At 53.9% G+C, this 25,608-nt stretch overlaps 12 protein-coding genes across 12 annotated transcripts; 6 read left to right on the top strand and 6 right to left on the bottom strand.

The window, feature by feature from the left end:
• Nucleotides 1–1,512: 1,512 nt before the first annotated feature.
• Nucleotides 1,513–2,471, bottom strand: N7498_005047 (uncharacterized protein; the record flags this gene model as incomplete). The annotated part of the gene is made up of 4 exons (XM_058452109.1): nucleotides 1,513–1,701; nucleotides 1,784–1,866; nucleotides 1,925–2,015; nucleotides 2,142–2,471. 4 exons carry the CDS (start codon nucleotides 2,469–2,471, stop codon nucleotides 1,513–1,515), a joined length of 693 nt encoding a protein of 230 aa, XP_058308647.1.
• A 699-nt stretch (nucleotides 2,472–3,170) lies between these two features.
• On the bottom strand, nucleotides 3,171–4,130 carry N7498_005046 (uncharacterized protein; the record flags this gene model as incomplete). Its single annotated transcript, XM_058452108.1, has 5 exons — nucleotides 3,171–3,337; nucleotides 3,393–3,827; nucleotides 3,882–3,962; nucleotides 4,019–4,037; nucleotides 4,089–4,130. The coding sequence occupies 5 exons, from the start codon at nucleotides 4,128–4,130 to the stop codon at nucleotides 3,171–3,173; spliced, it is 744 nt and encodes a 247-aa protein (XP_058308646.1).
• Nucleotides 4,131–4,679: 549 nt separating this feature from the next.
• N7498_005045 (type I polyketide synthase) lies at nucleotides 4,680–11,515 on the top strand (the record flags this gene model as incomplete). Its single annotated transcript, XM_058452107.1, has 3 exons — nucleotides 4,680–5,368; nucleotides 5,424–10,329; nucleotides 10,379–11,515. 3 exons carry the CDS (start codon nucleotides 4,680–4,682, stop codon nucleotides 11,513–11,515), a joined length of 6,732 nt encoding a protein of 2,243 aa, XP_058308645.1.
• A 798-nt stretch (nucleotides 11,516–12,313) lies between these two features.
• N7498_005044 (uncharacterized protein) lies at nucleotides 12,314–12,565 on the top strand (the record flags this gene model as incomplete). The annotated part of the gene is made up of 1 exon (XM_058452106.1): nucleotides 12,314–12,565. One exon carries the CDS (start codon nucleotides 12,314–12,316, stop codon nucleotides 12,563–12,565), a length of 252 nt encoding a protein of 83 aa, XP_058308644.1.
• A 58-nt stretch (nucleotides 12,566–12,623) lies between these two features.
• ura6 (uridylate kinase ura6) lies at nucleotides 12,624–13,262 on the top strand (the record flags this gene model as incomplete). Its single annotated transcript, XM_058452105.1, has 1 exon — nucleotides 12,624–13,262. The coding sequence occupies one exon, from the start codon at nucleotides 12,624–12,626 to the stop codon at nucleotides 13,260–13,262; it is 639 nt and encodes a 212-aa protein (XP_058308643.1).
• A 517-nt stretch (nucleotides 13,263–13,779) lies between these two features.
• On the bottom strand, nucleotides 13,780–15,256 carry N7498_005042 (PCI domain protein; the record flags this gene model as incomplete). Its single annotated transcript, XM_058452104.1, has 2 exons — nucleotides 13,780–14,894; nucleotides 15,016–15,256. 2 exons carry the CDS (start codon nucleotides 15,254–15,256, stop codon nucleotides 13,780–13,782), a joined length of 1,356 nt encoding a protein of 451 aa, XP_058308642.1.
• Nucleotides 15,257–15,734: 478 nt separating this feature from the next.
• Nucleotides 15,735–16,374, bottom strand: N7498_005041 (uncharacterized protein; the record flags this gene model as incomplete). The annotated part of the gene is made up of 2 exons (XM_058452103.1): nucleotides 15,735–16,121; nucleotides 16,177–16,374. 2 exons carry the CDS (start codon nucleotides 16,372–16,374, stop codon nucleotides 15,735–15,737), a joined length of 585 nt encoding a protein of 194 aa, XP_058308641.1.
• Nucleotides 16,375–17,142: 768 nt separating this feature from the next.
• Nucleotides 17,143–17,832, top strand: N7498_005040 (PaaI family thioesterase; the record flags this gene model as incomplete). Its single annotated transcript, XM_058452102.1, has 1 exon — nucleotides 17,143–17,832. One exon carries the CDS (start codon nucleotides 17,143–17,145, stop codon nucleotides 17,830–17,832), a length of 690 nt encoding a protein of 229 aa, XP_058308640.1.
• Nucleotides 17,833–18,077: 245 nt separating this feature from the next.
• On the bottom strand, nucleotides 18,078–19,155 carry N7498_005039 (thioesterase family protein; the record flags this gene model as incomplete). The annotated part of the gene is made up of 2 exons (XM_058452101.1): nucleotides 18,078–18,994; nucleotides 19,053–19,155. The coding sequence occupies 2 exons, from the start codon at nucleotides 19,153–19,155 to the stop codon at nucleotides 18,078–18,080; spliced, it is 1,020 nt and encodes a 339-aa protein (XP_058308639.1).
• A 415-nt stretch (nucleotides 19,156–19,570) lies between these two features.
• On the bottom strand, nucleotides 19,571–22,468 carry N7498_005038 (putative alpha,alpha-trehalose phosphate synthase subunit TPS3; the record flags this gene model as incomplete). Its single annotated transcript, XM_058452100.1, has 3 exons — nucleotides 19,571–19,635; nucleotides 19,683–22,393; nucleotides 22,446–22,468. 3 exons carry the CDS (start codon nucleotides 22,466–22,468, stop codon nucleotides 19,571–19,573), a joined length of 2,799 nt encoding a protein of 932 aa, XP_058308638.1.
• A 589-nt stretch (nucleotides 22,469–23,057) lies between these two features.
• N7498_005037 (Stk19 family serine/threonine-protein kinase) lies at nucleotides 23,058–24,244 on the top strand (the record flags this gene model as incomplete). Its single annotated transcript, XM_058452099.1, has 2 exons — nucleotides 23,058–23,601; nucleotides 23,655–24,244. The coding sequence occupies 2 exons, from the start codon at nucleotides 23,058–23,060 to the stop codon at nucleotides 24,242–24,244; spliced, it is 1,134 nt and encodes a 377-aa protein (XP_058308637.1).
• Nucleotides 24,245–24,597: 353 nt separating this feature from the next.
• On the top strand, nucleotides 24,598–25,545 carry N7498_005036 (SRPBCC family protein; the record flags this gene model as incomplete). The annotated part of the gene is made up of 2 exons (XM_058452098.1): nucleotides 24,598–25,060; nucleotides 25,118–25,545. 2 exons carry the CDS (start codon nucleotides 24,598–24,600, stop codon nucleotides 25,543–25,545), a joined length of 891 nt encoding a protein of 296 aa, XP_058308636.1.
• Nucleotides 25,546–25,608: the final 63 nt, after the last annotated feature.

The following is a 25,608-nucleotide window of genomic DNA, read 5'->3' as shown; positions in this document are numbered from 1 at the left end:
CCTCGAGGGGTATGGCTCGGGTTGAGATGGAATACGGTAGAGATAGGACGAGAACACGATGACGGCCGGAATAAACTCGGTGAGAAAGGAGAAACGCAATGGTCCTTAGAGACTCCCAAGTATCAAACCCCTGTCCTCTTCTTCCAATGTAGATCAAGAGTGCGCTATTATTAAAAAGTATATTCGCGCCCGGTAGCCATTTCTGAAAATTGAAGGCAACCTGCATATGCGGGCGCACGGCTAGCCTAGACAAAGACGTTAGTGTCTCTACTATCTCTAAGTAGAACCTTCGAAGTACCAGATAAAGGAGCGCAAAACATCAAATCCACGAACCACGGCAACGCGGAAATGGTAGAAATAGCCCTGGAATGCCTAGCCATGGAAATGAGACGCGCGATGCACACCAACAAACCCCGGTCCTTTGGCCGCGTCGTCTCTGTACGGTACGTCTCGGCAACCCGAAAAACCGGCCATATGACGTGTCATGCAGCCAGGAACCCACCATGATCTCCATAAAACCGTTAGGGCTGACCCACGGTTCCGAACCGCCGACTCAAAAATCAGAAGAACGTTGAAACGGTGATGGGCCGTCATCGCACATATGTAATGCAACTCTATTCCCAATAGCCTATCAGCTCGATAACCGCCGTCTTTCCGCCCCGGTGCCGACCCTCCCCTCCCGACCATTCCCCCAAAACCCCAACATGACCCAAACCACCGACCTGACGCAAAGCCGGGCCTCAAATTCGTGGCTGTGATCCGCAAACAGATCTGCGCGCATCAACCAATCCACTATTGAGAGCGATCTTTTTCCAGGATTCTCTTCATCTTGGCTTAAGGTGCCAAGCGAGGCAATAGCTTGGGAAGAGATGTCTGTTCGCCGACCGTGGCGTGAAGGAATTGGATTAAGCTCCGATAGCGTCCGACTTGATATTCTACCAATCAGCTACCAATTCGGGAGATTGTGATGGTCGTCTAGTTACAAGGATCGCGCCCTAAGGGCCTCTACTGTATGCCAACGCGGACGCAATGTTGGATTTAGCGTCGCTAGTCCGCAGCGCCACATGTGCGCCGAGCGGTTAGTTTGAGAAGTGCCAGATAGGTTTCTCCACGAATAAGGTACTAGAAAGGGCTGACGTGCTCGGGTTCGGGAGAAGTGCCGAAAAGTCAAGGAGGACGAATGCCGAATACGATATTGGAGTAGTGGAAGGAAGAAGTTCCGATTTAGGCTCTGAGCCATCCCACGGACGCCCCCGGCGAAAAGCGGTAGCAAACCATGGAGATCGTCCGGTAAGACAAAGACAAAAATCATGTCAAAAGGCCTGAAGTTAGGACGAAGATTCACCGGCCCCACTCTAATTCTAAACTTTATTTTCCGGTGGCGTTTTGGCCTGTTATAGTAACTCCTTTTTTTCTTGCTATCCTAAATAAGGTATTTGCCCCTTTCTGAACTCTCCCTAGCGTGATCCATGATCCACTGTAAGCATCAGGTGGCCAATGGCAGAATCATTGCTATCGGGTCTCGTTCAGTCGTCGCTGGACGAAGCGCAGTAGATCCATGTTGTACTTGAAAATATACAGAAAGTGTGCAAAGGTAGGTACGCCTAGGTGGAGGCAGCATTCCATATCGCCCTCGTCGCAGTAGTCCCTCAGAGAAGCCGCGTAGGGGTCGCACCACTCAGGATGAAGGCGGGGGTAAAGCTTGGTAGAAGCTCGGTGTCAGTGTCAACTTGGGGATGATCGGCGCGGAGTGGAAACGTGGTGGCTGATTGTATGTACTTACACCCACTCCGTCGGTACAAGATCCCACGTCCCACGGCATGCCTGGCAGATAGGTTTCCTCGCCGTATGTGGCTGCCGCAATGACTATTATGAATTAGAGCGCTTCGAATACGGAGCACTAGGTACTCGAATGGACGATTACCGTTTTTGTTGTAATAGGGCTCCAGCGCGGGTACGGGATACAGCCATAGAGAGCTAGTCCCGCAGAGAGCATCCATCAAGGCGATTCCACCCTGGATGAGGACTCAGCTGCAGCAATTCCCAGTACATAACCCGGAACTTTGTTTTGATTTGAGAGGTGGGAGCAAAAAAAAAAATAGGGGGGGGAGTCAAGGAGATTATCGTTATCCTGCACGTACCAGCGAGTACCCCATGAGGAAGATCTTAGAGCTGGGGCAGCTGGCGACATACTCTCGGACATACTGCTGGATCATGAGAGCGCCTCCCGCGTCTGCGGCCCGGTGATTGTTCTCGCCATGGTTATAGGGCAGGGCCACGCTGCTCGAGCCCGGGATAAGCTGTAGAACCAAGTTTTGGATCGAGACCAACACGTTCAAGTGATCGCCAGGACCTTGGCCCCGAGCTAGAATAGCGTGAACACCTGTGGCGCACTGCTCCGATGGTACAGCCTGAGAATGGACGGACTGAACTCCCCAGATGAGGGTCAACACTAACTTCTGGAATAGCATAACGTGCATGTCAATTGGACGATTGGACCTGGTGGGGCTGAGCGGGTCGAAAGGATTGGTGTGTCGGGGGTTTTCTATTTCACTCTCGGCCCTGATCTGGGCAGCGTCGCCACTTATATTGACGTGGGAGCGCATTGGATCTCACATGGTAAAAAGGTACTGTAGCTATCCAGGGTGATGCCAGGTCGAACGGGGAAGGACATTATAGCCAATAAGTATAAAACACAAAATATTGGAATACAAAGGGTGATGGGGGTGACGGGAGTGGTGGAAGCGCCATATGAGCCGTGTACGACAGTAGACGTGGAGGAGATTGGGATCGACAAGCTTCGGGTTTCCTCCGATAGTTCGAAGGAGGGAGGGGGTTCGGGTTCGGATCGATCGAGATTCGGCGCAATGGATCCCCCACATGTGAGAATGATCCATGGATTATTGACACTTGGGCGGGAAGTGGCGATCCATGTGTAGACTCCCGGTCCGAAAGGTGAAATTTCCCGTAGATAGCAAAGCAGGGCCAATTTTTAGAACTTGGTAGAAAACGGCTGGCCAAAGTGTGGTCGAGTCGCACGGAGGAGGGCCTCGAACCATACAGCCTTCTCTTGAGGGAGCTACGTGAACCAACGCGATTGTGCTGCAAGAAACGCTTATCGAATTCTGGACCCTAACTGCATGATCGATATGCTAAAGCTATGATGCAATTTACTCGAAGTCATAGCTCTTTGCAATCAGGTCACGGACCGCATCTGCGAGTTCCGTGATCACCTTGCCTGACCGCGGGATGGTGTGTCCTTTGCCGGTGTCGAAGAAAACCGCGGTATCGGGATCGCAGACGTTGTAGAGGGCAAAAGCACCGTGGCGGAAGGGGTCTGAATCAACAGGTATTAGCAAAATGCCAAACATGCCAGTGAAGTAGTAGCTTACCGTTTGCACCAACGACGTGCAGACTAGGCACATCGATCATGTCGTCCTGTTCGTCGGCGAGGATAAGGCCACGGTTCGGGATAATCGGTGGCCATCCGGTCACGAACACGGCACACTTGATACGACGAGGGCGACCCTCTTCCCTCTCTCGTCGCTGCTCATCCAGGATAAACGTGGATGCAATCCCGGCACCTTCACTGTACCCGATGATGCCGCCGATCTCGGGGTCCTTCTCCAACTCCTCGTAGAGGTAGTCTATGACCTGCTCGTAATTGAGCCAGACCATCTCTCGATCTCCAATTAAATCCCGCATCACGTCCTCGGCATTGTCACCCACCGGGATCTGACGGACTCGGCTAATCATGGAATCCTCGGCAATTCCTCCATCATCCGCCCATCGGTAGTGTGGGCCGAGACCAAAGTACTCATCGAAACCTGGATACGAGGATGAGATATGTCCGCCACAATAATCAGACTGGAATCAAGTACCTTCAGGAGGGGTAATCGGCACCGGTGCATTAATGTAGTTGAACTTGATGTTGTCGGTGTCCAATTCCTGCCGCAGCGGTGCTGACGTAAGAGCGTCAATTGGGGGCATCGCTATAGTGTATTTCGGTCGACTTTACCTAGCTGGATAGTGATATTCTGCAGGAATTAGCATCATGGTCAGCCGCTACCGGATCCATTTCCACGTACATAGATGTTGCCAATGGCACCGTGAAGACACAGGAAATGCATGGTTGTCTTGGCGCTGGTTTTCCAAAGGTTGTACAAGGCCACCGCGGAGAAGCACAGAGAAAGATTAAATAGCAGGAATGAATAGGGGAGGGAAAAAGCTGATCTTGGGATAATTCTTCCTTTCGTCCATTAAATGGGCGTCTTCCTCCGCATCCATGTGATCGACAGGCTCCACTTGACCCACAGGGCATTGAAGCCAGAGTGGGTTGCCAGTGTACAATTTAGACGTAAAGTTGGTGGAGCCGGTCCCTGAATTTGTGTCTAACCTAAGTGGGCAGCACCGCAGGTCAAAGTTTCAGTCCCCGGTCCAATGCCCATTCCTCGTTGCTTATCACTTCGGTAGGAATCATTTCTGAGAAAATAAAATTATTAAATTTATTAAAATTATTAATTATTTTCTTGAAAACAAAATTTATTGAACCGGGCAAGGATGGGCCGTTGATCCCTCCTCGAAGCAGGCTCCCTATTTAATCATTGAGACTGCGCTCGTTCCAGCGTCTTCTCATACTTCCCACCTTCTTTTTTTCTTCTCCCACCACACCACTCATTATGGATAGTACGACGAACGGCACACACAGCGAGCAATCCCCGCAACCAATTGCGATCATTGGATATGCCTGTCGACTATCGGGACATGTCGTCTCACCCGACGACTTATGGGAATTGTGTACTCGGGGTCGGAGCGGCTGGGCCCCGATTCCTAAGGACCGCTTCTCCCACGGTGCCTACCATCATCCCAATCCCTCCAAGCCCGGCACCTTCAATCCCGCCGGTGGTTACTTTCTAGATGAAGATGTTTCCCGATTTGACGCCCCCTTCTTCAACGTCACCGTCCAGGAAGCCGTGTCCATGGACCCCCAACAGCGTCTCCTGCTCGAGACCTCCTACGAAGCTTTGGAAAGCGCCGGCATTCCCAAAGAGTCTCTTTCGGGCCGCAACGTGGGTGTGTTTGTCGGCGGTAACTTTTCCGACTACGAGCTCAATAATTTGCGCGACATCGACACTACACCGCCCTTCCAGGCTACAGGCAATGCGCCTTCCATGCAATCAAATCGAATTTCTTACTACTTTAATCTCTCGGGTCCGAGTTTCACCGTCGATACGGCCTGCTCGTCTTCTCTGGTTGCCCTTCATTATGCCGTGCAGAGCTTGCGAAGCGGCGAGTCCAGCGAGGCGCTGGTTGGTGGGTGCAGATTGAATATTCTTCCTGATTATTTTGTTTCCATGTCTACGTCACAGTGAGTACTCGTTTTTATACCGGAGAAAAGCGAAATGATGACTAATGTAATCCAGACTGTTCAACGACGACGGCAAGACATATTCCTTCGACGAGAGAGCAAAATCCGGCTTTGCACGAGGCGAAGGTGCAGGCGTGGTGATGCTTAAGCCGCTCGACGCTGCGCTGCGCGATAAAGATCCTATTCGAGCCATAATTGCCAATTCGGGTGTCAACCAAGACGGAAGAACGAAGGGTATTACATTGCCAAATGAGCACGCGCAGGAGGAATTGATTAAACGCGTTTATAAAGACGCCTACATGAACCCAGAGGATTGCGGATATGCAGAAATGCACGGAACTGGAACCAAGGCCGGTGACCCGATTGAATCGCGCGCCGTGCACCGGGCTCTAGGTGGAGGTCGCACGCCCAGGAACCCCCTCTATATTGGATCTGTCAAATCCAATGTGGGCCACCTGGAAGGTGCCAGTGGTATCGCCTCCATCATTAAGGCTGCCATGATCCTTGAAAAAGGGCTCCTGTTGCCGAATTGTGACTTCAAGAAGCCAAACCCTAATATCCCTCTGAACGAATGGAACATGAAGGTGGTCACCTCGACAAGACCCTTCCCTCGCGGCAAGAAATATGTCAGTGTCTCCAACTACGGTTTTGGAGGTACCAACGCCCACGTCGTGCTCGAAAAGCCGCCTCCACCTCCTACATCAGAAGATAATCCGGAGGGAGATGGAGATCCCAAGCGCCGGTTGTTCTTGATCTCGGCTGCCGACAAGGAATCCTTAAAGACCAGGATTAAGGACTTTGGTGTCTATTTCGAACAGCATCCCGAGGTCTTTGAGTTTTCCCTCTTTGGAAACTTCTGCTACAGTACTGGAAGCAAAATGTCTCAGCTTGCATATCGTGTTGCTGTTTCTGCCACCTCGCTGGATGATCTTGGAATGCGTCTTGCACAGCTGAAGATCAACCCGGCCCGAGTACTGGGAGCTCCCAAGATCTCCTGGGTATTCACCGGACAGGGTGCTCAATGGGCTCAGATGGGTATCCCGCTCATGGACGAGTATCCGGTCTTCGCATCCGCCATGAAGCGGGCTGACCAGCACTTACGCGATCTCGGCGCGGACTTCTCCCTCCTCGAGGTACTCCAGAAGGAGGCTTCTGAATCCCAGATTAACTCGCCTCACCTCAGCCAGCCGGCCTGCACTGCCCTCCAGGTTGCCCTGACTGACTTGCTCCGTTCTTGGGGCATAAAGCCCGATTCCGTCGTGGGTCACAGCTCCGGTGAGATTGGGGCTGCTTATGCTGCCGGTATCTATGATCTGGAAGCTGCTATGACGCTTGCGTACCGCCGTGGTCAAATGACTTCTCTGCTGAAGAGTTCATACCCGGACCTGCATGGAACCATGATGGCCGTTGGTGCAAGCCCAGAGGAGATAAAGCCGATGCTGAAGCTCCTCAAGGCGTATGCCACTATTGCTTGCGTGAACAGTCCCTCCAGTGTTACCGTTTCTGGAGACGTCGATGCCATCTCCGAGCTCGAAGTCGTGCTGAATGAGAAGTCTCTCTTCAACCGTCGTCTCAAGATCGATGTGGCCTACCATTCCGACCATATGAAGAACGTCGCCGAGGCGTACCTCAATGCCATTGAAGCTATCAAGCCTGCAACTACCGGAACAGCTACTTTCTTCTCGTCGGTCACTGGTGAGATAGCTGAGCCGGCTGACTTGGGCCCCGCATACTGGGTACAAAACTTGACATCCACCGTTCTGTTCGCCAATGCCCTTGGCAAGATGTGCGCCGACGACGAGTCGCGGCCAAATATGCTCATGGAACTGGGCCCACACTCTGCTTTGAAGGGTCCCATTTTGGACACCCTGAAGGGTGTTGGCCCTTCTGCCTCCAAGATCGGCTACGCTCCCACAGTCGTCCGCAATGTCGAGCCCTCGCAGTCCGTTCTGGATGCTGCTGGAGGTGCATACGTGCGTGGTGCAGACCTCGACATGAAAGAGGTCAATTTCCCCAACAGCAAAGGCAAGAACCGCTCCTTCTTGCGCAATTTGCCTCGCTACCCTTGGCAGCACGGTACCCGTTACTGGCACCAATCTCGAATTGCCGATAAGCATTGCCACAGAGACGGTAAGCGGAATGATGTTCTGGGAACCATGGCTATGTACTCGAATGACTTGGAGCCTACATGGCGCAACATTGTCCGTCTTGACGACGTGCCTTGGCTTCGGGAGCACAAGATGCAGGGCATGAGCGTGTATCCCATGGCTGGCTACTTGGCCATGGCCACCGAAGCAGCACGGAGACGCGCAGAGACGCACGAGATGGCATTCTCCCAGTTCGAGTTCCGTGAGGTGAAAGTGGGTGCAGCTCTCGTGTTGACCGACGATGTCGACTCTGAGACTGTCATCACCCTTCGACCCTATGCGGAAGGTACTCGTGGTAACTCTGATATCTGGGATGAATTCCGCATCTGCTCGTGGAACACCAAGCGTGCTTGGACCGAGCACTGTACGGGTCTGGTTCGCGTCCGCGCCAACAAGACGCAACAGACCGCCGTCTCCAACGTCGCCGAGGCCGAGCTGAAGCGTATCGGTGCTCAGACGGAGAAGGTGATGGCCGCCGCTACCTACAGTATTGACATTCAGAACATGTACCAGGTCCTGTCTGAGGTCGGCGCCGGTTACGGAGCTTGCTTCCAGGGTCTGGAGAACTGCTTCTCTCACCCGCGCCACTCGCGTGCAGACCTTTACCTCCGCGACACGAAGGATGTTATGCCCAAGAATTTTGAGGCCCCGCTAACAATCCACCCGGTCTTCCTGGATGCGTTGCTGCACCTTGTCTGGCCCATTCTGGGTAAGGGTCGCATGGAACTCGACACTCTCTACATGCCTACCATGGTCAAGAACTTGATCATCAGCAACAACATCTCCACTGTTCCGGGTGAGTTCGTTAAGGCCTGGTGTAATGGTGGGCCCAGTCTGCCAACTCCCGAGCCTACCAAGTTCGACCTATGGGTTACTCCCCAGGATTCTACTGAGGTCTTGATCAACATGGAGGGCCTGATCATGACGCCTCTGAAGGAGACCGGTGGGGACCGCAATGGGAATGTCGCCGATCTGTGCTACAAGCTTGAGTGGCAGCCGCTTGCTGAGGCTGAGGCTGTTCTCAACGGAGAGAGCCAGGAGCCTAATGGTCATATGAATGGCCATGCTACGGAGCCCAACGGTGTTCATCTTACCAACGGCCATGCTACGAATGGAGAGCTTACCAATGGACATGTCACCAATGGAGAGCTTACCAATGGACATGCTACCAATGGAGAGCTTACCAACGGCCATGCTACCAACGGAGAGCTTACCAACGGTCATGCCACCAATGATGAACTTACTAACGGTTATGCCAACGGTGTTCACACTGAAGAGCTTTTGATCGTGCAATATGGCAAGCCTGACGGCACTGCAGACAAGCTGAGCGAGGCGATCTCCAATGAGACTGTCAACTGGAAGCCATCCATTTCCTCCATGGAGGAAACCGACTCCAGTGAGAAGCACGTCGTCGTTCTTCAAACCGGCATCCAGTCTCTGCGTGATCTCACCGTCGACACCTTCGCTAACATCAAGAAGACCCTGCTCAATTCTTCCCACCTTCTCTGGGTTTACCGTCTGGACAGCCCCGATGCCCAGATGATTGTCGGTCTCACCCGCAGTCTTCGCTCCGAGACTATGGCCAAGGTTGCCACACTGGGCCTTGAAACTGAGGATATTCAGAAGCCCACCGGCCCCATTCTGGCTGCGATCAACGCCTTGTGGCCCGCAGACGGCGAGAAGCCCTGCAATGACTTTGAGTTCCGTACCCATGGCTCAAAGCTTCTTGTCCCTCGTGTTTTGAACGACAGTGCTGCCAACTGCTTCGTTCACAATGAGACCCACGAGAAGACCATCTCGACTCAGCCATTCCACCAACCTGGTCGCCGTTTCAAGCTTGAGATTGCCAGTCTTGGTGCTCTTGACACGCTGTATTTCACCGATGACAATTTCGGCCCACTGGGTGATGACGACATCGAGATTGAAGTCATGGCAACTGGTCTCAACTTCAAGGATATCGTCGTCACAATGGGCCAGCTCGCTCAGCCGTGGATCGGTATCGAGTGCAGTGGGGTTGTGTCATCCATTGGCAAGAATGTCACCAGTCTCAAGGTCGGCCAGCGAGTCATGGCCCTGCCAGAGGGTGCCTACTCTACCTACGCGCGCTGCCGGGCTACCAGTGCGGCTCCCATTCCCGAGGACATGTCGTTCGAAGTTGGTGCTACCGTACCCGTCGTGTTCTGCACAGCTTACTACGCCCTCGTTGACCTCGGCCACCTCGAAGCCGGCGAGCGCGTTTTGATTCATGCCGGTGCAGGTGGTGTCGGCCAAGCAGCGATCATGCTGGCGCAGATGATCGGCGCCGAGATCTTTGTGACCGTCGGCAGCGTGGAGAAGAAGCACTTCCTCATGACGCAGTATGGTCTCCGCGACGACCATATCTTCTACTCTCGTGACTCTTCCTTTGCCCGTGGTATCAAGTGCGCCACTAACGGCGAGGGTGTCGATGTCGTGGTCAACTCTTTGGCTGGTGATCTTCTTCGTGAGACTTGGGAGACTCTTGCACCATTCGGACGGTTCATTGAGATTGGCAAAGCTGATATTACGAAAAATACCCGTCTGGACATGTTGCCGTTCGAGTATAATGTCAGCTTTGCATCTGTCGACTTGACCAAGGTTGCTCAGTACAAGCCTAAGCTGATGAAGCGTCTGCTCGACAACGTTCACCAGGTTATGTCCAAGGCTACCGTTTCCCCAATTCTGCCTCTGACTACCTACCGGATCTCCGAGCTTGAGAAGGCATTCCGTTCTTTGCAGACTGGGAAGGCGATGGGTAAGATTGTGGTCGTTCCTCACAAGGATGACCAGGTTAAGGTAAGATCAAATCTCTCTCAAGATTCCAGCTCAAGCTAACTCCCTCTAGGCCGTGGCAGCGAATGTTGGCTCTTCCATCCTCAAAGCCGATGCCTCCTACGTTCTAATCGGCGGAACCGGTGGCCTAGGCCGAAGCATGGCGAAATGGATGTCCTCCAAGGGCGCGCGAAACATTGTCCTCGTATCCCGCAGCGCATCGATCAACGACAAAGTGCAAGCCCTAATAGACGAACTTGCCGCCGACGGCACAACAATCAGCGTCAAAGCCTGCGACGTAAGCAGTGTGCAATCGGTCGACAACCTAGTCAACCAAGAAATGAAGGGCATGCCACCAATCCGCGGCGTCGTCCACGGCGCAATGGTCCTCCGCGACATGCTCTTCGAGAACATGACGCTAGACGACTTCCAAGCCGTGACATCCAGCAAAGTCGAAGGAGCCTGGAACCTGCACCACGCACTGCACGACTCACCGCTCGACTTCTTTATCGCGCTCTCCTCGGTGGCAGGTGTCATCGGAAACCGTGGACAAGCTGCCTACGCCGCTGCCAACGTCTTCCTCGACGGATTCATGGAGTACCGCCGCTCACAGGGTCTCCCTGGTACAACGATCGACCTAACAGCCGTCCGGGATGTCGGATATCTCGCCGAAGTGGACAGCAAGCGCCAACAAGAAGTGCTTAAGAACATCGGCACAGACGGCATGGAAGAAGCACAAGTCCTAGCCCTCTTCGCTGCTGCCATCACCGGCGACCTATCAAAATCATGTTCGGGCCAGTGCATCACCGGCCTCAGCCTCAACGATAGTCTGGACCACTTTTGGGCGCAGGACGCCAAGTTCAGCACTCTCTACGAGGCCGCCAAGGAGATTCACGGCAGCAGTCCCGGGTGCGACGGTCCCTCCCTGCCACTAAACGTGCAGCTCGCCAATGCTCCCTCCAAGGACGAGGCACTGGTCATCTGCTACGAAGCTCTCGCAGCGAAGTTGGCACAGGTCCTCGTTATCTCACTGGAGGACATGGATCCCGGCATCACTGTTGCGTCGCTGGGACTGGACTCATTGGTTGCCATTGAGATCCGGAACTGGATTGCGCGTGAGGCGAATGCAAATGTCCAGGTCTTGGAGCTGCTTTCCAGTGGTTCGCTGATGGCCCTGGCGGAGATCATTTTCAATAAGTCGTCGACTTGAATGTCTGTTTTGGTTTTCTTTTATGTTTAATTTCGGTGCCGGTTCCTCTGGCTCTGGTATATTCTTCTATTGTCTTTTTGATGCGAGCGGTACTTTGAAGGCAGTGATCTCGGTACTTTGAAGGCAGTGATCTCGGTACTTTGAAGGCAGTGATCTTAGGATGTTTTATAGAGGCGAGTGTTAAAGAGATGAGGACGGTTATAATAATAGAAATACAAAGAGTTTATGCGATATTCTTATACGGAAAATAAATAGATCATGTTAGCTTTGAGTGACTGCAGAGCGTAATAATCAGTTCATTTAAACTCGGATACCTAATATTACTGACGATGCCACGATCGAGCAAGTAGGTTGTCTTGTAGACTCGAGGGGTGGAGAAGAGAGGAGAGAGAAAGATATGAAGATGGTAAGCAATATTTATAAAGTTTCTCTCGTCGGTTTTAATACAGCTAGCGTCTAGCCCTGAGAAGTGATAGTAAAGAAAGAAGAAATTGCCATCCAACTTCCTAAGTGCAAGTGCCGTCGGGATAGTCGTCGTGCCGGTTCAGTTGCGCGGGGCGAGTATTACTCAGGGCAAGCCGGTGGTGATATATGATATACCAGGTATCCTACTTTTGAACTACGTGTCGAAACCACCTCGAACACCATCCTCGGACATGCCACCATAGAGACGGAAGCATCGCCAGAGTCCGCTGTCGTCAGCTTCCCAAAACGACGATGTCAAGACGATCAGCTAATCCCGTTTCGGCGACTCCCTCCTTTTTTTCCTCACCACGAAACTCAACACGCAACTTTCCAATGCTGCTCTCACGTCAATTGTCCGGAGCCTTCTCCAAGTCGTTCAAGTCCAACTCTCTGCTCGCACGATCGTCGGGACCCCACCGCCTCTCGTCCAACTCCAGCCACCCCCAACGCCCCTCCTCCGCCCCTCAAAACACCCGCAACCAGTTCAAGGTTGTCCCCATCCTCATCCTCATCGCCATCAGCTCCGGCTCCTACGCTCTCCTCGTCAAGTCGCGCACCGGCCAGTCCCAGCGTCCCGCCAACTAGACCGCAGTAGCCTCCAGCTCTACATAACCCCTCCAATCCCAACCCCCGTCAATCCAAAATGGCCACCACCGAAACCCCCCGCTTCTCCACCAACGACGTGACGGTCGTCTTCTTCCTCGGCGGCCCCGGCTCCGGCAAGGGCACCCAGTCCGCAAACCTGGTCCGCGACTACGGCTTCGTGCACCTGTCCGCGGGCGACCTCCTGCGCGCCGAACAAGTCCGCGAAGGAAGCCAATACGGCGCCATGATCAAGGAGTACATCACCGAGGGCAAGATCGTGCCCATGGAGGTGACCGTCGCCCTGCTCTCCAACGCCATGGCCGACGAGCTGGCCAAGAACCCTCCCTCCGGCACCAAGGCGCGCTTCCTGATCGATGGGTTCCCGCGGAAGCTGGACCAGGCGGTTTTCTTCGAGAAGACCGTGTGTCCGTCTGAGCTGGTCCTGTTCCTTGATTGTCCCGAGGAGGTGATGGAGAAGAGGTTGCTGAAGCGGGGTGAGACGAGCGGACGAGATGATGATAATGAGGAGTCGATTCGCAAGCGCTTTAGGACTTTCGTGGAGACTTCCATGCCCGTTGTTGACGATTTCGAGAAAAAGGGCAAGGTTGTCAAGGTTCAGGCTACTGGGTCTGTTGAGGATGTCTTTGCGCAGGTCAAGGCTGGTATTGAGGCTCGTGGTTTGCACCCCGTTGCGTAAATGTTGGTTGGTAACATCTGTGGGGTGGCAATTTGGTGCTGTTATATATAGCTTGAGGTATTTAGATTCAATAGATGTGTCCATGTTTATTTGTTTCCCACTTGTGGTCTCGAGGTTGTCGCCGTAAACATCCAGGGCTTTGGAATTGAATCACCTTGCGTCTGAGATACTGGACTGCCCGGGTGTCTTACTTGTGCCGGTCTACTGTTACACTGACAAAGGTCTAGAAGATATTTGATATTCTTGATCGGACATGAAAAGTGTGTCCCTCCAGGAAACATAAACAAGACTTGAAAAAACACAGGCATGACTCGTGGGGGTCCCAAACTCAACGGGGGAGGAGACCAGTATTTCCATCCCTACAAACTGGCCAGACAAAAAAAAAGAAAATTGTAGAAATGCATGAGGAAGAAGACAGGCTCTCCCCTCTATTAGCGGAAAGAAAAAAGAATTTTTTGTGTTCTGAGATTTCCATTCAAACCTCGTAAAACACCTATTCCATGCAGTTCAACCGGATTTACTCGCCGCTAACCTCAACCTCACGAGGTTGCGAGGTCTGAGGACGTCTCCGGTCTCCAGCGCGTGCCTTGTCGCCGGTCTTGGCCTCCTGGTCAGCGGCGGACTGGATGCCCTCGCGGACGAAGCGCTCGCGCTCGGAGCGGATGACGGTCAGAACACCCTCCAGAGAGCGGCGCCAGACCATCAGACGGCCCTGGACCTCGGCCCACTGCTTCTCGCCGAATACACGATAGGTGGCGCGGTGGACAAGGAACTCGGAGCGCAGCTGCGAGAGCTTGCCCTCGACCAGACCGGCGCGGATGGTGTCAATGACCCACATCTCAACGTCGGAGGCGGGGACACGCAGGGCGGAGGCAATGGTGGCGTAGGGGAGCGAGCGCGAGGGGGTGGAAGCCGCCAGAGATGTGAGGGTCAGGAGACGCATCTTGGTCTGCAGAGCATCGGCGGCCTCGGCGAGCACGCCGCCGGAGATCGAAGCGAGAGGGGTGGAGCCAATGAAGGCCTCGTAAGCGTCGAGGGTGTCGGAGGTGAAGATCTCCAGCAGCTCAAAGAGCGAGCTGTCGCTGGAGCGGAGCGACTGCACGGCATCGGAGGCAGTCAAAGGAGTGAAGTCGAAGACGGCAGGACGGCGCAGCGCAGAAGCGAGAGCGCGGACAGCCAGGTCGCGAGCGGCGGGCTTGGAGGAGTCGGCCGCGGGGATAGTCTGGAGGGCTTGGATAACGTGCGACTGGGCCAGGTCGTCATCACCGGCCGCGGTGGCCGCATCGGCGATCGCCAAGTGCAACTTCTGGGACTCCTCGTCGTCCAACTCCCACGCCGACAACCATGTGGGCAGCTGCGTTGCCAGCTGGGGTTTCAATGCCTCAAAGGCGTATCCCGATCCAGACTGGCGGATGACTGCGACAATGGCCAGGAGAACGTGGTAACGGCTGGAATCGTTGGTGGACAGAGTGTTGAAGATGGTGGTGAGGATGGAGATGGCCAGAGTAGGGCCGAATTGGGGCGAGGTGGTGATGGGCTTAGCGAGGTAGGTGCAAATGCGAGGAAGGAAAACGTCCGCGTCGGAGGACTGGTGGATAAGGTGGACGAGCAGGTTGTAGGAGGGGGTGATTTCTGCAATTTTTCAATCGAAATTAGTCCTCGGTGTCCACGAAAAAAAGACGGCATCCGAGTCGATATTCGCGAATATCTTTTTTTCTCGTTGGCCGCATATCTCGTCAATTCTTCCACTCACCCTTCTCGGGGGCACCGTTCAGGGCAGTCGCAGCCCCGACGAGCTTCTTCAGAACCTCATCGCGCTGCTTGAGGTCGGGCTCGCCCTCGGATTGTTCCTGCTGGCGGATCGGCTGGAGGAGCGGGGCGATCTCGGACTGGAGGGTCTCCTCTTTGCGGAGGGAGTCGACGTACTGGGCGAACTCCTCGGCGAGCTCGGAAAACGAACCCTCGATGAGGAGGGTGTTGGTCGGAGCGGGCATGATGTGTGGTGTGGGAGGAGAAGGGGGGGGGGAAGGAAGAGAGGTTCTTTGACGGTGGAGTCTATCGATAAGTTGAGAAATTTCAGTGTGTGCTACCAAAAAGTCTTGGCGAAGGGAACACCACTTCCCGCACTGTTGACCGCGTCCAGACTCGCCATTCTCGACAATTCGGACAAATTTCTGCGACTACATCTAATACGTGATACGCAAGGTCTGACCGATCAGTTTTTTGGTATTATTAGACGGTCAGATGCCGTCGCCGGCGCAGACACTCCATGCTCCGCTAAGTGAAAAGGAAGGACAGGCACCACATAGATAAGTGGATAAAATCAACGCAAGCTGGAAGCTTTCAAGAACGGGGAATCAAGAGTTCGGGAACTGAGAAAACAATCGCAATCATGCTGAGGGAGGGTAATAGGACAATAAACCGCAACGCAAAACCGCAACGCAAGACCAATTCCGGGTGTCAAATGCTCGTTTACAGGAACATGCGAGCAGCCAGGAACATGGCACCGGCCATGATACCGGTCGAGTAGCCCTCGCCAACAGTGATGGCGGCGTTCTTGGTGGTGCTCTCCGCAGCCACAGAGGACGTGCTGCTGGTCTGGCTGGACGTGGTAGAAGTGGTCATGGTCATAGTGCTGGTGGCCGAAGTGGAGGAAGAAGAAGACACCAGGGCAGTGGCGTTCTTAGTTCCACACTGAGCAGCATCCTTGCAAGCCGTCTGTCCCTCGGCGTCGTTGGGGTGAGCGTCGATGCACTGGCCGTAGGTGGCCTGGCAGACGTAGAAGGGGACGGTCTGCATGTACTGGCTGGAGTCGGGAACGGTACCGTTACTGCACGTGCACTGGAATTGCAGAGTGGTCTGGAATTGGAGCTGTTAGTAGGCTTCAATGATTCAGAAAGGGCAAAACACGTACAGGATCGCAGGAGTTGGCCGAGGTCGAACCATCGCACATATCCGGGCAGACGTTTCGCTGACCCTGGCACCACGAGTTCAGCTGATCCGGCTTCACCAGGCCAATGTTGAAGTCTGAAGGGAAGGTGTAGCTGCTCGAGTTGCTGGCACCCAGAGCCGAGGCAGCCAGGGTGGAGAGGAGCACGATGGAGGAGTACATGGTGATTGATATTACGGGAGATAGTACAAGGTGTGGCGGAAGAGAGGAACAAGAGCGAGAGTAACAAGAACAAGAGTTGGGGAAGAAGAATGGCAAGCACGTTTCGCCAGAACAAGGTCATAAATAATGGGAGGTGCCAAGGTGGCCGATCCTTGGCAATGCATACCAGCGAAAGGCTAGTTTTGCCGTCCGAGGGGCTTTCAAGCGAATGCAACATTCGTACCCGGTTATCGTCCCCCAATTGGAGCAGCCCCCTACGCTGATCTCCACACGTCAAAGGCCGAACAGGACGGAAGAGATCCACCCGTTGTACAGGCCATTGCTTCTGTCCTTCCTTCCCTGCTACTCCACCGTATCCCCATACAGCGGCGAGCCACTCTTGCTGCAATTGTTTATGGCGCATTCCATTCCGGATTCCTATCGGCCAACACTGCACCCACCTCCTTGCGCCTGTCATCTCGATCACATACCCGAGTGAGACTACGTCTGTGCAACCCCTGAACCCGGACACCCGGGATCGGAGATAGCTCATTACTATATCTTTACGCTTCTACCCCCATGATCTAGATGCCAATCTTGATATCTCGTCGAGTCCCCGGCCCTCGATATATGTATCCCTCACGTGATGGTATCGGTATACCCGATCCGCACAGCCGAGGTCCGTACGGGTATCGTAGACAATTGAAATAAAGTTGGCGGGTCCGATAACGCCGTCGCAGAAACAACTCCCCTTACTCACAACTCACTAGCAACCGCCAAAATCAAACAATGGCTGAAACGGGCCCGGCCATCGAGCACTTCCGCTCCAACCAATGGGCCAACAACCTCATCTCCTCCGAAGACTACACCCCCATCCCAACAGACTCCCGCCGCTTCAAGCCCTCCTCCGGCGAAGATGGCTTCTTCGCCCGCACTCTGGCAACGCCCACCACGATACCACACGTGCTGACTCTCCAACGGCGCAACATCGCTCCGCCGCATTCTGAACCGCCCACCTGGCTCCCCGCAACCAAGCAAGATGCCGCGAATGGAAAGCCGACACCCAGCGCAACTCCAGCGGACATCATTATGATCTATGACCTCGCCAGTCCCGGTCTTTCGGGGCACCCGTCCACCGTGCATGGCGGCATCGTCGCGACCCTCATCGACGAGGCAATGTCTCTCGCCGTTGCGGCTCATACCTCGACGTCGGGTTCCGCCACTTCGGATGATAATCCCCGCGGGAGTATCTTTACCATGCAGCTGGATGTGCGGTACCGTAAGCGCGTGACTAACCCCGCGTTGCTGGTCATTAGGTCAAAGGTTATTGGGCGCGTTGGGAGGAAGTTCTGGGTTAGGGCGCAGGCGCTGCAGGAGGATGAGGAGGGTGCCGGTGGACATCTTGAGTGGGTGAAGAGGAAGGTTGTTAAGGCCGATGCTATGGCTTTCTGGGTTGTCACGCCTGATGAGAAGCTGTGAAGAAGGGGAGACGTTGGAGTGGGACTGCAATTGTACATACACATACACGGAGCTCGATTTGTACATATAAGTCATCTGATAAAGAACTATCTAAAGACATCTCAAAAGATCTTTTACAAGCTACTATCCAACTTTTGTCAAAACTCTCTCCGAGTTCTTATATGTACAGATCTATAATTGATCTAAATGTATCAACGTGTACATCTAACCGTCACAATCGGCTTTCCCACCTTCCAAGGTAAAATCTACAACTTCTCCATCTTCCTCGTCCCAACATTCCTCGCCGCACTAACAACCAACCCAACCTGCGTACTAAGCGCAATAACCTCCCCGTCCTGGTCAAGGATCGTAACATCCAAATCCGTCCTGCCATCCCGAACAACCTTCGTCACGATCCGACTATACAACCACTGCACCCCCTCCGCCGGCAAGTGCTTCTTCATATCAATATTCAACGTCACCGTTGGATACCAGAATTTCGCCTTATTGTCCGGCACTTCCTTCCCTGCTTCTTTCGCCGCTGCCGTCGCTGACATGGTATCGAATCCGTCTAGCGCCATGGGGAACATATCAGTCAGGTAGACCACTGCCGCGTCGGTCCATCTTGCGTTCGCGTCTCCGTTGGGTCTGAATCGTGCCCATTGGTCGATTGCCATTGACCCGTTGCGCTGTTGCTGCGTTTCGCCCGTCCCGGTTCCATACAGCTCCAGTTGTGCTGCCGCGCGACGGAACTCCGGGAATGGGGGGTCGAGTTTGGTCCAGGCTCCGTCGCGGCCTGTGCGAGCTAGCGCCTCGAAGTCGATCTTGCCATTCGCCTGAGAGCCGGGTGGTGGTGCGGGGAGTAGGGTGAACCCCGTCGGCGCGCTGATGCCGACTTCGGCGGTTGGAGGGCTAACGGTAATGTAGCCGGCGACTTTGACTTCGAGTTTGTCTGGTTGCTTTTCGGAGGGTTGGAGCAGCTTAATGTGGATTGTGCTTGTGCGCAGACCGATCTTGACATCTTCTACTTCCAGTGTTGCGGGGCCAGCGCCCGTTCGCCGGAGGAAGGAGAGTTGGAGTGAGATCGGCGAGGCCGGTGAGTCGTATTGCTTTGGGTGGGCGTGTGCAAAGTGCGTTAGGGCGAGTTTGTAGAGGACTGCCGTTGTGTAGCCGCCGTGGGGGACTATGGAGAGTGTTAGTTTTTATGTTGTTTGGGAGAAGGCTGGTGGAGGCAAGTTTACCAGTTCCAATGCACCATTCAGGGCGCAGATTTGCGCTATACTTGTTCTTGCCTTGCGGGGTGACCCGGATGGCATCCTCGAAGGATTGATTGATGACTGTCATGGTGGATGTGTGAGGAGAAGAACCGGGGAACCTGTTGGAGAGTTATATACTGGCCTCCCCGCCCGCCGCACCTCTGTCGGCGAACCTCGGTTCCCCGGTGGTTACCCACGCCGTCGAACTACCGAGCTGAGTAATCGTTCATCAAAGGTTACCGACCCTGCAGAAGCGAAGATTCAGGTACATACTCGTGATCTCCATCACCCTTGGCTGTAAAATGTAGTTACTAGGAAGTATGTACGGGGTAGCTGGTCGCCATTTCAATGTATGTATTTCAATGCTTCTGGCCATCTACGCGATTTTACAAGCCAACCGAAAAATATATCGCTCTAAGAAACTCCAATCCTCTTACTATCAGTCATAGCTCATCGTGTGTCAATCTCATGACAGCTTCACCATCCGGTTGAATGGTCGGCGATTACCGCACCGGCAGAGTGGTTGTCTCCGACCGGGCAGCGAGCTGCTGCAGGCAAGACAAAACACCTGGGGATAGTTAGAAGAGGTCAGACATGGTAGATGAAGTAACTTACCTGTCACTCCTTGCGTCAATGTAGCTTTTGCCTCGGTGCTACGCGATCCCAAAGTAACTGTCATCGCGTAGTCGATTCCCTTTGCTTTCTGTAGTTTGTTCGCCCAGCGGAACACTGGCTCGTCTTCACGGTTGTCCCCAATGATCAGTAAAAAGTCCGGCTTGGAAATGCCCTTTTCATTGCCTTGCTTTTCCAAGCACCACCGCCAGACTAGCTCTGCTGCCGATGCCTTGTTGGTATTGGCTGTTTCAACGACTAGGGCGCCCTCGATGGGGATGGCGTGGATACCCTGACTGGCGCAGGAGTCATTGATATGGTCTGCACACTCAGCAGCGAGTCGGCCGGCGCTAGGTCGGTCCTCGGCTGATCCGTAGTGGAAGACAAGCGAGCAGTGACGCTCTTCAATCCAACTTCCGTCGCAACGTTCCTTGAAGTAGGCCAGGATGTGAGAGACGGATACCTTCCAGTTTTCTACGTGTGCTTTATCGGCGAGGTGAGTCCATTCGTCTGACTGGGGATCACGAACGAAACACCCATTTTCGGCAATGAGGCCCAGATTGTTGACTCGGCGGAATAGACGTTCCATCTCCTCTGGCATGCGCGAGCTCATCACGTAGACGGTGTTGTTAGGGTCGTCGGTTAGTTCCGTGAGAGTCGTGATTGCGCGCTGGGGGGTGGTTAGGATTATGCTGCGCGGAGATCCCCACGAAGCAAGAGTGCCCTCGTAGTCCACTATCATGACTCTGCGCTTCGATTGTCGATACTGTTCGACAAGTCGAGGCACAGAAAGTCGGGGTACAGCCATGATCTCCCGCGATGACTGCTCATTCCACACACGGGTCAGAGTCTCGTTAAAGGATTTGACCCAGTTGCCAGTTGAGTTTTGAAGGACTGCGCGATGCATCGCCTCCCAAACTTCCTTCCGTTCCTTCTCATCTCGTGTCAAAGCCGTGAGTATCGCTTTGGCGCACTGGCGATAGTCCCAGGGATTGACGAGAAGCGCATGGTCTCCGAAAACAGACGCACTACCAGTGAATTCGCTCAGAATGAGGGATCCGTACATCTTGATCCCGTAGCTACCGTCCTGGCAGTACACAAACTCATGGCTGGTCAGGTTCATCCCTTCGCGAAGACTGGTGATCATCAAAGCATCCGCCACCGTGATGAGAGCGAGATATTGCGGGAATGCCAGATCCTGCTTGAGGAAAACCAGAGGCTGATGAGCGAGAGTTGAATGGGTCGAGTTGATACGCATGGCAATATCGGAGATAGTTGCCTCCAACTCGGGCTGCTCCGTAGTGCTAGTCGCGACCTGGATCAAGACCACCTTGTCCGCCCAGTCGGGGTATGTGTTGAGAAACAGCTCATAACTCAAAAGCTTTTGGCGGATACCCCGCACCGAGTCGATCTTGTCGCGCGAGACAATCAATCGCTTGCCCATATACCGCTCAGAGATGGTATCGACCCATCGTTCCACATCTGAAGCCTTCCGGCGCTTGTCCCAAGACGTCGGGTCAATGCCGATTGGGAACGTTCCCACATTGATAAAGCGGTCCTCCATCTGGATCCCTTCGGGGGTAGCCTCCACACAGAGAATGCGACTGCAAGTTTGCAAGAAGTGTCGACAGTACTCAGAGGTTTGGAAACCGATCAGATTAGCTCCAAGTATACCCTCCAGAAGCTCTTTACGAGGAGCCAGACACTTGAAAACTTCCGAAGAAGGGAAAGCAATGTGTAAAAAGAAGCCAATCTGTGCATCCGGCAGCATCTTGCGGAGCATGGCCGGGACCAGCAGCAAATGATAATCCTGAACCCAAATCGCATCGCCCCGCTTCCAATGCTTAGCGATGCGCTCTGCAAAGGCTTGGTTGAGCTTCACGTAGTAAATCCACGAGTGATCCTCGTAGGCTTTGCTCTTGGGGTTGTCCGGGATCTGATAGTGGAAGACGGGCCAGAGGATGGTCTTGCAGAAGTGCGTATAGTGACCATCGAAGTCACCATCGTTGACAAACACCGTCAGCGAGTCATACTCGTCTTCCAGTCGCTCCGCAATTTCCATGCGCGTTTGCTGAGCCAGCGCATCCGTTGGCATGCCCATTGTTCCCACCCACACCATATCTTCCAAGTACCCCGCATCCTTGGACGAGCGGACGGCATTTCGCAAGCCGCCATTGCCTTGCTCTGCGGTCTCGATGGACCATTCAGCTCGAGAGAATGACACTTTGCGACTGAGAGGGTCGGGCTTTTTGATACCAAGGTATGGTGCAACTATCTCCTTGTCGGGGGTCTTCGCGGGGGACGCATCTTTGGGCGGGGGAACGGGGTCTTCGTGCTTGAGGATGGAAGGTGACATTGACACGGTCATTTGTGGTTTGGGTTGGTTGAGGGAGGTGGTCGCGCCCCATGCCGGGGAGTGGCCTTCACTTTCTGTGAGAAGTTGGTTCACAGCATCCTCCGCCGATGGAAATGGAAATCCCGGTTGGTCCAGCTCGGATCGGGGTGCGCTCCCCGTGAAAATGCGCTCATGGTCTGTAGTTGCACCAGGGGTGAGGCCTGGTTGGACTTGCGGATTGCTCTTCTCGAACAGACTGGCCGTGACATTGGGGACCGGAGGGGCGGTCTCGGTCACCGCATTAGCCTTCTGAGCGGTATCTTGGGTCGTCCGGTTACGTGCCCTTCCGACGTGGAAGTTGACGGTGTAGGGGAGAAAACTAAAAGTCCGATTAGCTGACCGGCTGGTCCTGAAGCCCTCGTAGTACTTACAGGGACGCGATGATGACAGTCATGATGCGAGGCCACCAAATGAGGGGCAGGCAAGAATTGAAGGGGAACTAGGCAACGAGGAAGCTCCCCGGGTTCAAACGAAGAGACAAGTGGACGGCAAACGGCTAACGAGTGGCAGGGCGAGGTTGGAAATAAAGCTCCTTGTGGTCAGAAAAAAGGTGATTGAGAAGATCTATTTCTCATGGCTACGTCATGTGAAGCTCGATCAGGTATCCCAAGTGGGTGGGCAGCCAAGGTCGATTGCGGTTGGAAAGAACAACGGGCGCGGTCATACGTTATATTCCTGCTTGTAAGACGTTGGTGCCTGCTTGCTGTAGAAAGCGCTTGTCAGAGAACGTGCCAGAATCATCGCTTTGAGCTGGTTGAAGATCTGGCGGTATTGAATCATCAACCCTGGTACGCAGTTCCGCTAGGTCTGTGCGGGCGGTATGTTTCCATACGGTAATACCAGTACCAATCTATGCGGAGTTCACTACAATTGGCGGAATCAGATATGCCCCAGGTCACATGATATGTTGATGAGGTAATACCATTGCCCTTGCCTTCTGCAACTCTCATTTTCCTCTCATTCTCGTGAGATATGAACCCGGCATGACCTTGCGTCTCACTTCAGCTCCATTTGCCGGTGTCAAAAAACGAAAATCCGCTGTCCCTCGGCCCCGTGCCTCGCCTTTCGCCAGCCATGCCCGCCGTAAACCAAGCTCGGCCGCATCCAGCGCCGTGAAGGCCGCTGATCTGGAGCTGGATGATCCTCTCCCTGATCTAGGCGGGTCACATTATATCTCAGAGACTGCGCCTGTCCAAAATGTGGTACAGGCGATTCAGTATATTCGAGCTAAGATGTTCGACGAGCTTCCGGCGCGCGCCGGAATGAACAGCACCCGCATCGCAGAGGTCTTGAACTTGCGCCGGTCATTACCCCCGCTCGCCTCCGTCGCACATGTTCATATGCTATTAGATGCACCGACACAAGTGGAACGGGAGATTGTCGATCTGGTTCAGACAGGTCGGGTCCGTCGCTTGATTATACCCGGGCGCGGTAATGATGCAGCCGGCCTGGGTGACTGCCTCGTCTTGGCCGAGGAGTGGGAGGAGCTTGTCCGGGGGAGCTCATCTTTGGATGGCGCGGTCAAGGGTGAGTTTTGTCAAGTCTAGTCAATGTGAGTACTGAGAACTGACACGGCGCAGAGAAATTCCTAGATATTCTCAACCGCATCGGAACATGCTCTGCCATTTCGCAGAGTGTCTTTACACCCGACGAGTATAGAGCGTTGCTCCGTGCCGGCTTTCTCGTCTCTTCCTCATCTTTCACACAGGGTTCCCTGAGCATTGCATCCCTTCCCAAGTTGCCCAATGCGACAACAGCGTCAGCAAGTCGGAGCGGGCCAGTGTCTTCTGATGCCGACCGATCCGTGCAAACCGATGCACAGGCTCGTGCGGCAACTCTATTCCTGTCACTCCCAAACACGGGGACGTATCTACGGCTGCTGGGGTCTGGCCGTGCCCACTTACTCGCACTCCTTCGACGATCTCACAGCGGCGAGGCTCCGCTCAACCTGCTGAAGGATCGCTGGGATGGAGCAGTAGAAACCGAAAAGAGCTTCCACTTGGCGAAAAGAGCGCGAGGAGAGTTTGCGGGCATTCTGCCGGGCAAAACCAAGAAGTGGAAGGAATTATATGGGATGCAGTTTCGCTGGGTCCTCGAGGAGGCACTGGGGGCCGGCCTCGTTGAAATATTTGAAACCGGCAGCGTGGGACCGGGGATTCGGTGCCTTTAGTATACCTAGCGAATCGATCTTACTATAGCCTCAATCTATCTGATAGTGATCAGCCCTCCCATTGGTGTCGTGTGTTCCCCGCTGATAATAGCTGAACAAAATAGATACTGTGGCTTGCACGTGGAAGGCGTAGATAATCCTCCAAATTTGGTATCTGCATATGCAGGTAGATCACGTCACCAGTCAGGGGCAATCGAATAACCCATCCAGTCATTCCAGTTGAATCGACACCTATGTGGGCGCTTGACGTAGTGTAACTCCGTCGAGGACTAAGCTCTGCCGATCTCCACCGAAGCTTCTCCAGAGCTTCCCGCTGTCTCCAGAACGTCTGCATGTCAACACCTCTCTCCAGAATGCCGTTCATCCAGCTTCAACCTCACCCATTCACTCTAATTCCATCACACCCCTCCCTCCCGACAGACTTATCCCGTTCAGAGCCAAAACAGTTCGTGCGCACCGCCCTCCGCGAAGCTGTCGAGCTTCTCGACTCCATCCCCTCCACATTCACGACAGACCCCAAACCCCGCGCTTCGCCACCCTCGCAAGCGAAGGTCAACCTTTTGCGCAGGTGGCATAACCTCGATAATAAGAAGCCTGAATTCTGGGTAGCTCGCCAAAGCGAACATGTCGACGCCAGCACTAAGGGGACTGCGTCCTGGAGTGAATTTGAAGCTGGGCTGAGGACTGACCATGCTGAACATGAGATGGACTATACTCCCAGTGTGAGCGGTGTTGAGAGATTACTGGAGTGGTCAGGACAAGATATAGGGGAAGTGGAACTAGATGGGGTCATCTACAAAGACGTGGTTTTCGAGAGTGCGTGCCATGATTCCCTCAAGACACCCAGAGACACATTTCCTAACATCTGCGCAGTCAATCTGATAACGCATTCATTCAACCCATCCGTCTTGATCTCTCCGCGCAGCTTCATCTCGCTGACCATCTCCGCCGCATACGATTCTCCCCCATCGCAACAACAAACCTCCACGAAAGGTTTCATCACCCTTCAAATACCCCTCCGCTCAGATCCCTCCACTACCCCATATTCATTGCAACAAAAGATTGCTTCGTCGGCTCCGCAACGAACCATCTTCGCCAACTATGCAAGCGTAGAGCGCGTCTCGCTTCTCCCTGCAGAACCCCGTTCCATCGAATGGACAATGGCAACGACATCCGATGCAGGCGGGTCGATTCCACAGTGGGTCCAACGCAATTGGACCCTGGGCGGGGTGCCGCGTGCTGTGGTGGCTGATGTCGGATTGTTTATCGGATGGACCATGCGTCGGCGGGGATCTTCTTAGTACATTTGCGGGTTCAAAACACGTTTACTTGAAATTGACTATAGCCGTACAATAAAAACAGTA

This window comes from Penicillium cinerascens, assembly GCF_028974065.1.
Source record: "Penicillium cinerascens strain IBT 15544 chromosome Unknown contig_5_segment0_segment0, whole genome shotgun sequence".
NCBI lineage: Eukaryota > Fungi > Ascomycota > Eurotiomycetes > Eurotiales > Aspergillaceae > Penicillium > Penicillium cinerascens.
Note: the sequence above shows the minus strand (reverse complement) of the source record. Positions and strands in the feature narration are given on the sequence as shown.